Source organism: Pollachius pollachius, assembly GCF_949987615.1.
Source record: "Pollachius pollachius genome assembly, chromosome: 10".
Taxonomy (NCBI): Eukaryota; Metazoa; Chordata; class Actinopteri; order Gadiformes; family Gadidae; genus Pollachius; species Pollachius pollachius.
In genome coordinates, this window is record NC_136943.1 from 3,935,328 (window position 1) to 3,944,218 (window position 8,891).

The 8,891-nt window shown below is 45.2% G+C and overlaps 1 protein-coding gene across 1 annotated transcript; it reads left to right on the plus strand.

Moving 5' to 3' along the window:
* Positions 1-1,506: 1,506 nt before the first annotated feature.
* maea (macrophage erythroblast attacher, E3 ubiquitin ligase) lies at positions 1,507-8,478 on the plus strand (the record flags this gene model as incomplete). Its single annotated transcript, XM_079744365.1, has 9 exons — positions 1,507-1,575; positions 2,397-2,579; positions 2,830-3,033; positions 3,478-3,600; positions 4,699-4,775; positions 5,235-5,343; positions 5,832-5,965; positions 6,276-6,471; positions 7,075-8,478. The coding sequence occupies 9 exons, from the start codon at positions 1,507-1,509 to the stop codon at positions 7,168-7,170; spliced, it is 1,191 nt and encodes a 396-aa protein (XP_079600491.1). The 3' UTR covers positions 7,171-8,478.
* Positions 8,479-8,891: the final 413 nt, after the last annotated feature.

Genomic DNA, 8,891 nt, shown 5'->3' on the forward strand with positions numbered 1-8,891 from the left:
TTTCTTCTTTCTTTCTTTGTTACTCTCAAACGTTGGGACCCTACTCCTCCCACAATGTTTTACATAGAGATTCAATTCCACTTTTGAAATGTTCAGAATAGCTTGGAATCACACACTAACTCTCCGATTTTTTATTATTATTTTTAACTAACCCTTACCCTAACCCTAGGACCAACAACTGTAAGATATTCTACTTTTAATATATTAATTCGAGTCAACGGAAGTCAACATCCGTGTCAGTCTAGTTCTAATAAATTAATAATTAAACTATTTTTTACCGAGATGTGAAGTCATTGGAATAACGGAACATGACATTCACTTTCGGATCCTCCTTTGGAGCAAACTGTGATGTAAGCGCTGGTCTCCAGGCCATAGCAAGGAGGTCTGTTCACTACGGTGATTAGCTAATGCAGTGGTATTCACTATTTTTTTCAGGAGAGCCGCACTGACAGGACGACGTCAACAGGAGAGCCATTTTTACCGCAAAGTATCAAAAGCTATAAATCCAGTCATAAATAAGTATGCCTGCTTAATAATATGTCCTCCCTGAAGCAGTGTTTCCCACAGAATTTTGTGAAACTGTGGAGGGCACCCGGTCCTTAGCGGGGTCCGGGGGCATGCTCCCCCGGAAGAAAATTTGGTACCTTTTAACCTGGAATGCATCAAACTGGTGCACTTTGAGAGGAAAATTAAGACTTGTGTGACTGTGTGCTATTTTCTGGAATAATGTGGAGACACTGGGTCACATAACATGGAAGCTATTGAAGAATAAGTTTATAAGAATAAGTCCATCCAAAGAGCACATTCTCTCTTGTTATGCAGGAAAACCGCCAATCTGGCAACCCCGCTGTCAGCGTAGAGCCGAGCAAGTTTAAAAATATTTTCTAGACATGGCTATATTTCCACCTTTTAATGCCGCTGTTGATTTATTTTTTAAATAATTGTTTGTATTGTTTTTTTAAATATCTGTATTCACTGCATGATCATATCACTGTGTATATATATATATATATATATATATATATATATATATATATATATATATATATGTATATGTATATATATATATATATATATATATATATATATATATATATATATATATATATATATATATATATATATATTTAATAGAGGCTTGGCGAGCTGCATGTGGCTTGCGAGCCGCGCAATGAGTGATGCTGAGCTAATGCGTCCACTTTAGGTGGCAGCATTTAGTCCACTAGGTGGCAGTATTCTGTCCACTAGGTGGCAGTATTTAGTTCACGAGGTGGCAGTATTTAGTCCACTAGATGGCAGTATTTAGTTCACTATGTAGCAGTATTTAGTCGACTAGGTATTTAGTCCACTAGGGGTTAGTATTTAGTCCTGACTAGGTGGCTGTATTTAGTCCACCAGGTGGCAGTATTTAGTCCCCTTGGTATTTAGTCCACTAGGTGGCAGTATTTAGTCCACTAGATGGCAGTAGTTGGTCCACATTGGAAAAAAAACAAGCAGAAAGCCAAGATGGCGGTGCAGGAGACAGCCTCTCAACTCTCCATGGCGTTGAAGGTCCAGGAATATCCGACACTAAAGGTAAAGAATCTCCGCAAAGAGAGGGGATCAACTCTAAAACAGAAGATAATAGCTGGTCTGGAGCTCTGGTCTGGATTAGGACCAGGTCTACGGAGACCAGGTCCACGAAGACCAGGTCTACATGACGGGACGCGGACCTCAGACCACATTTTGTTTTTAGGCAGAACAAAATGTTGGTCATCAGGAGGATATACATATACATATAATATAGGTGATGAAGGAGAAGACTAACCGTAATACTAGTAGTTCTCAGTAAAGATAAGTTAATCATATAGGTGATATGGGGAAGAATAACAGTAATACTAGTAGTTCTTAGTAAAGATAATGTAATAATATAGGTGAAAGAGTGGATGACGTAGGGTCTGAGCATACTGTTGATGTTCAGAAATATGAAAAGTTTATTATCTTATCTTTAATGTATCTTATAGTAATACTTATAATACTAGTACTGATCTTTAATGTGTCTAATAGTAATACTAGTATTTGTCTTTAATGTGTCTTAACAGTAATACTAGTACTTGTCTTTAATGTATCTAATAGTAATACTACAATTTATCTTCAAGGTTTCTAATAGTAATACTAGTACTTATCTTTGATGTGTCTAATATAAATACTAGTACTTATCTTTGATGTGTCTAATAGTAATACTAGTACTTATCTTTAATCTGTCTAATAGTAATACTAGTACTTATAGTAATACTAGTTGTTCTCAGTGGGCCTGGTCAGTTGCTTAGTGTTTCCTGGCTTCCCATTGGCTGTACTGGTGTAAACCCAGTTGTTACTGGTCCGCTGAGCCCTGACCCTCTATACTGGGGGGCCAGGTTCCATACGAGACCCTGAACAAGCGGTTCCGAGCCGCTCAGAAGAACATCGACCGGGAGACGAGCCACGTCAGCATGGTGGTGGCGGAGCTGGAGAAGACCCTGAGCAGCTTCCCGGCCGTCCACTCGGTGGTGTCTCTGCTGGACGGCGTGGTGGAGAAGCTGAGCGCCCTCAAGAGGAAGGTTAGTACTCGCTACCACGTACTACATGTGTACTCACAGTCTGCTACATTTGTACTCCCAGTCTGCTACATGTGTACTCCCAGTCTGCTAAATGTGTACTCCCAGTCTGCTACATGTGTACTCCCAGTCTACTACATGTGTTCTCAAAGTCTGCTACATGTGTTGTCACAGTCTGCTACATGTGTACTCACAGTCTACTACATGTGTACTCACCGTATACTCCATGTGTGCTCATGGTTTACTCCCCCAGGCGGCGGAGTCCATCCAGGCGGAGGATGAGAGCGCTAAGCTGTGTAAGCGTCGTATTGAACACCTGAAGGAGCACAGCAGCGACCAGCTCGCCTCCGTCAGCCTGTGGAAGAAGAAGAGGATGGACCGCATGATGGTGGAGCATCTGCTGCGCTGTGGCTACTACAACACGGCCGTGAAGCTGGCGCGCCAGAGCGGCATCGAGGTACTACTATACTACTAAAGTACTATAAACCACTACTGGACTATAGTACTATAAACCACTACTAGACTATAGTACTATAAACCACAGACTATAGTACTATAAACCACCTCTACTATAGTAGTATAGTTCTTTAAACCACTACTACTACACTACTATAGTTCTATAAACCACTACGACACTACTTTAGTTCTATAAACCACTACTACTACACTCCTATAGTACTATTAACCTTATGACCATTGGAAAAAGACAAGAGTCCTTACTACCAACATGTCCCAACTACCAACATGTCCCAACTACCAACATGTCCCAACTACCAACATGTCCCAGCTACCAACATGTCCCAACTATCAACATGTCCCAACTACCAACATGTCCCAGCTACCAACATGTCCAAACTACCAACATGTCCAACCTACCATTGACAACATTGTTTCATCATAGGATCTTGTTAACATCGAGATGTTCCTGACGGCTAAAGAGGTGGAGGAGTCTTTGGAGAGACAGGAAACCGCCACCTGTCTCGCTTGGTGCCATGACAACAAGTCCCGCCTCCGCAAAATGAAGGTTAGTATTGTGTCAGTAGTTAGTTCTAACCTGTAGTATGGGCATACCTCGTCTCTACTCACCTGTAGTATGGGCCCGCCTCGTCTCTACTCACCTGTAGTAGGGGCCCGCCTCCTCTCTACTCACCTGTAGTAGGGCCCGCCTCCTCTCTACTCACCTGTAGTAGGGCCCTCCTCCTCTCTACTCACCTGTAGTAGGGCCCTCCTCCTCTCTACTCACCTGTAGTAGGGCCCTCCTCCTCTCTACTCACCTGTAGTAGGGCCCGCCTCCTCTCTACTCACCTGTAGTAGGGCCCGCCTCCTCTCTACTCACCTGTAGTAGGGCCCTCCTCCTCTCTACTCACCTGTATTAGGGCCCGCCTCCTCTCTACTCACCTGTAGTAGGGCCCTCCTCCTCTCTACTCACCTGTAGTAGGGCCCGCCTCCTCTCTACTCACCTGTAGTAGGGCCCGGCTCCTCTCTACTCACCTGTAGTAGGGGCCGCCTCCTCTCTACTCACCTGTAGTAGGGCCCTCCTCTTCTCTACTCACCTGTATTAGGGCCCGCCTCCTCTCTACTCACCTGTAGGTGAATGGCGATAGCATCATTTATTCATCGTTTTAGCAGTTGTTAGTTTCATCAATAAGGATGCGCAAAGTAACACACGACTCATCTATCAAAATATATATATATATTTTACAGTTATTTGTCTACTTAACTAAATATGGAGCGATTGGTTATGAGGTGAACAGAGACCTCAGGGCTTCCCTCCCCCAATCCTAGGGGGGAAATACATATCATCACATTAACATAATTAAAATGATTACTTTTCATTAGAAAGCTTCATTAGAAATAGCTCAGGAAGCCCTGTGGTGACTGGCCCTAGCCCGACCCTCTCTCCCTCACTGAGCAGGGCGCAGGGCTGGGAGGTCCCCACGATGCTCTCTCACCACATTTGGTAACTTTGTTTTCCATGATTGGGAAAACGCCTTTTCTAAATCCAGGTTCTCCAGGACAGAGGAGCTGCTGACGAACGTTCCGGGCGGAGGATAAGGGAGCCTGTAGAGGTTGATTACAGGGAGTCATGGCCTAACCCCCACCCTGTTCTTTACCGCCTTAGAGCTACCTGGAGTTCAGCCTGAGGATCCAGGAGTTCATTGAGCTCATCAGACAGAACAAACGCATGGATGGAGTCAGGTAGGCCCCACTAACCAACCCTAAACCCTAACCCACTAACCAACCCCAACCCTAACCCACTCACTAATCCTAACCCTAGGATCCACTCACTAACCCTAACCCACTATCTATCCCAACACTAACCAAATAACTAACCCCAACCCCTAACTTTAACCCACTAACTAACCCTAACCAACTAACTAACTCTTATCCCTAACCCTAGGATCCACTAACTAAACCTAACCCTAGGACCCACTCACTAACCCACTTACTAACCCTAACCCGCTACCCTAACCCACTAACTAACCCTAACCCTAGGACCCACTACCTAACCCTAACCCACTAACTAAGCCTAACCCACTAACTAACCCTAGGACCCACTTACTATCCCTTGGACCCACTATCTAACCCACTAACTAACCCTAACCTCTCATCGTGTGTGTGTGTGTGTGTGTGTGTGTGTGCTTGTGTGTGTGTCAGACATGCGAGGAAGCACTTCAGTCAAGCGGAGGGCGGCCAGCTGGACGAGGTCCGCCAGGTGATGGGGATGCTGGCCTTCCCCTCGGACACCCACATCAGCCCTTATAAGGTAAGGTAGCACCCACATCAGCCCTTATAAGGTAAGGTAACACCCACATCAGCCCTTATAAGGTAAGGTAACACCCACATCAGCCCTTAGAGCCCAGAGAAATAGTTTGCCAAAGACGTTGACGTCGCTTAACAACCGAATACGCTTGGGTTTGTAAGTTACCGGACTACTTGTGGAGTGATATGAAAGATTTGAATCGGAGGCGAAAAATCCACTTCCCTTGATAGATGTCAATTAGGCTTCTAGTCGTACGGCCAACCGGTTACGACCAGTTGGCTATCCAGCCTGCTAGATAGCCCGACCAACCCCCCCCCCCTTCTACTGTACTGTGATACTGTAACTGCTAATAAAGTAACTAAAGCTAGTGTAACTGCTAGTAAATTAACTAAAGCTACTGTTACTAATAGTAAAGTAACTAAAGCTACTGCAACTGCTAGTAAAGTAAATGAAGCTAATGTAACTGCTAGTAAACTCACATTTGTGTGCAGGATCTGTTGGACCCAGCGCGCTGGAAGATGCTGATTCAACAGTTCCGATACGACAACTACCGACTCCACCAGCTGGGCAACAACTCGGTGTTCACCATCACCCTACAGGCCGGGCTCTCGGCCATCAAGACGCCGTATCCTTCCTAGCCCCTCCACGGCCAGCCAAGTGCAGCCTGCTAGCTAGCCCGGCTAATTCTGAATGCTAGCTGAATACTGGGTCAGAGTCGGGGTTAGGGTTAGGGTCAGGGGGTTAGGGTCGGGGCCAGGGTTGTTCCATCCCTGATAATACTGCGTCTGTATGGTCTCTGCTCCATCTGAACGGTCCCGTGCTGTTAGGAGGCTTCTGTATGTCCCCCTAGGGGGCCGTGCTGTTAGGGGGGTTCTGTATGGAGCTGTCACCCTAGGGTGCTGTTATACGTGTGGTTGTCCTGAACGTTCCCTCAGTCAGTGCTACAAAGAGGAGGGCTCCTCTAAGAACCCAGACTGCCCCGTGTGCAGTAAGTCTCTGAACAAGCTGGCCCAGCCGCTGCCCATGGCCCACTGCGCCAACTCACGGCTGGTCTGCAAGATCTCCGGGGAGGTGATGAACGAGAACAACCCCCCCATGATGCTGCCCAACGGTTACGTCTACGGATACAACGTGAGTTCCCTGTGAAGAGGTGGAGTAAACCACGTCGCCGGCGGTCGGCGAATACACCATACCACAACATCTAATGGACCCCCATGACACACCATTCCGACTGCCGGTCGTCGGCGGAAAAGGCAGTCCGACCGATTTTGGTCATGGCCGATTCAACACTTGCAATCGGCGGGAAAGAACCCCGACGGGCTTGACAAGATCGCAACGGCTTTTAGGACGGCCGATTGCACAGCACACACTGAACAGACCCAGGTCACCGAGCACGCCGACGACCGGTGATCTGGTTGGTGTGTCAGGGCTACGTCACCTCCACCCTCTGGTCCACTAGCTAGTGTAGCTCCACCCTCTGGTCCACTAGCTAGTGTAGCTACGTCACCTCCACCCTCTGGTCCACTAGCTAGTGTACCTACGTCACCTCCACCCTCTCGTATACTCAGACCGGTGTAATCCGAGAGCAAATGGGAAAATTCTGAAAAATGTACAAAATACAATTTATTACTTGAAGCGTAACATTCCCTTATTTGAGATTGATAACTCAAAGAGCGGTGCTCGTGTGTGTTGTATGATTAAATGGCCATTGGTCTGTGATTCTGTTCCCTGTAGTCCCTGCTGTCCATCCGCCAGGATGACAAGGTGATCTGCCCCCGAACCAAAGAAGTCTTCAGCTTTTCTCAGGCTGAGAAGGTCTACATCATGTGATCTACATGGTCTGCTGTGATTGGAAGCTTCCTGTTTGGTTTGCGTGTGGCTGCCATGTTCCCGCCATCCTATCACAAGAAGAGGAGAGCTGTTGGTCACGTGCTGACTCCCATCCTACCCAGTGTTTGTGTTTTTTGGAGGGTCACCATTTTAGGGTTAGTGATGTAGAAATGAAAAGTGGAGGTCCCCAGAGAGCGGCAGCCATTTTGACTGTGAAGCTGAGTTTTCCCTGGAAGAGAAATGTAAATATTAGATGAGCATCCAACTTATTGTGTACAGATTGAGTGTGATGAGGACCAGTGGCACGGCTCTCTAAACCGAGTGATGTTGTCCTGCTCCTCCTCTTTAAGGGAACAGGTTTGTAGTCAATACGATGTACTTATATAATAATAATAACCACGCATCCTCAACTCTCCATCTGTTGTTTTTAATGAGCGGTGTTCTTCCTGCGGGGCTGAGCGTTCTCCTCGACCGCCCACAGGCAGTGGGTTCCTTCGAGGGACCTGGGGTGTCCCTCACTAAATGTCTTCTAGTTCCTTTTTTCAATGACGAACATGACAATAAAGATGACTTGTGTTTATACACTAGTTCTACTTCTTACTTTGAAACTGTCTAGTGTCCTGTTGGATATTAGATTTATATTAATCGCTGAGTGGATCAATATCTACTTGGTTTACTTATTATTATACAACTTATTATATTATGTAACAACACGTGATACATAATATAACTCTAGATATGTATATATTTTTCTATATCTACTCAATCACTCCCATTGTGCTCACAATGATGAACCCAAACCCGACCGCTGGCTCTTGTCATGGGTTCTATCCCATTGGTTCGTACCCTAACCCGGGTCCATAACCCCTGCAGCTTGCGGAAGGTTAATAGTTTGGAGGTCAGCGCAAAGAGTCAGCTTTAGGTTGTGTGTATAGAGCCATTAAACTATCGGATTACCCTAGCTCACCCTATAGAACCTATAAACGAATCCTATTTAGATTGTGTATTAGGTATTGTAGCTAGCTCACCCTGTATAAAGAACTAACCATGTTTAGATAGGTGAGGTTAGCAATATCCCCAGTATTGGTACTAGTGTATTAGTACAGGTATGTGTATATAGACCCGTTTGGTTCTCTAGATCTAGGCCCCACTAAAAGTGAAACTCTGGTTAGCTGTAGGCCTACTCTGTCGCCTGCTCAACACCTCAGCCCATAGTTTCTATGGCTGATACTTTGCAGGCATTCACATGCTAATAACAGAGGTCTACATTTTCACTCTGGAATGTTGTTGAGTTGATTCTACCTTTGAATGAGCGCGTCACTTTGAATGAAAAAATCCAATCAAACATTAAGAGTAATTCTAACAATATGTGATACTCTTCAGGTTTATTTTTTCTTTCGAGTTTCAATAAAATGTATTTGATTAAAATAAATAAAAACTTCTTTAAAGTTAGACACTCGCCTGTCGACATGTGGAAGCTGGCTTTGCATTCATTAGTGTTTGTTTAAATTGTATTCATGAAAGTGTTTAGATAAATGATGGCTGGGATAACCGTATTAATTATTAATTAATTACAATACAATAGTATACTCACACACACTGTACTTTAGTACTATATACTTTAATATGACACAGCAGGCCTTTGTTGTTCCCACCCTGAACACAGGGGGCCCAGCGGCCTGGGCTAGGGTTAACAACGGAAAGTAGGGACTGAGCGTTAG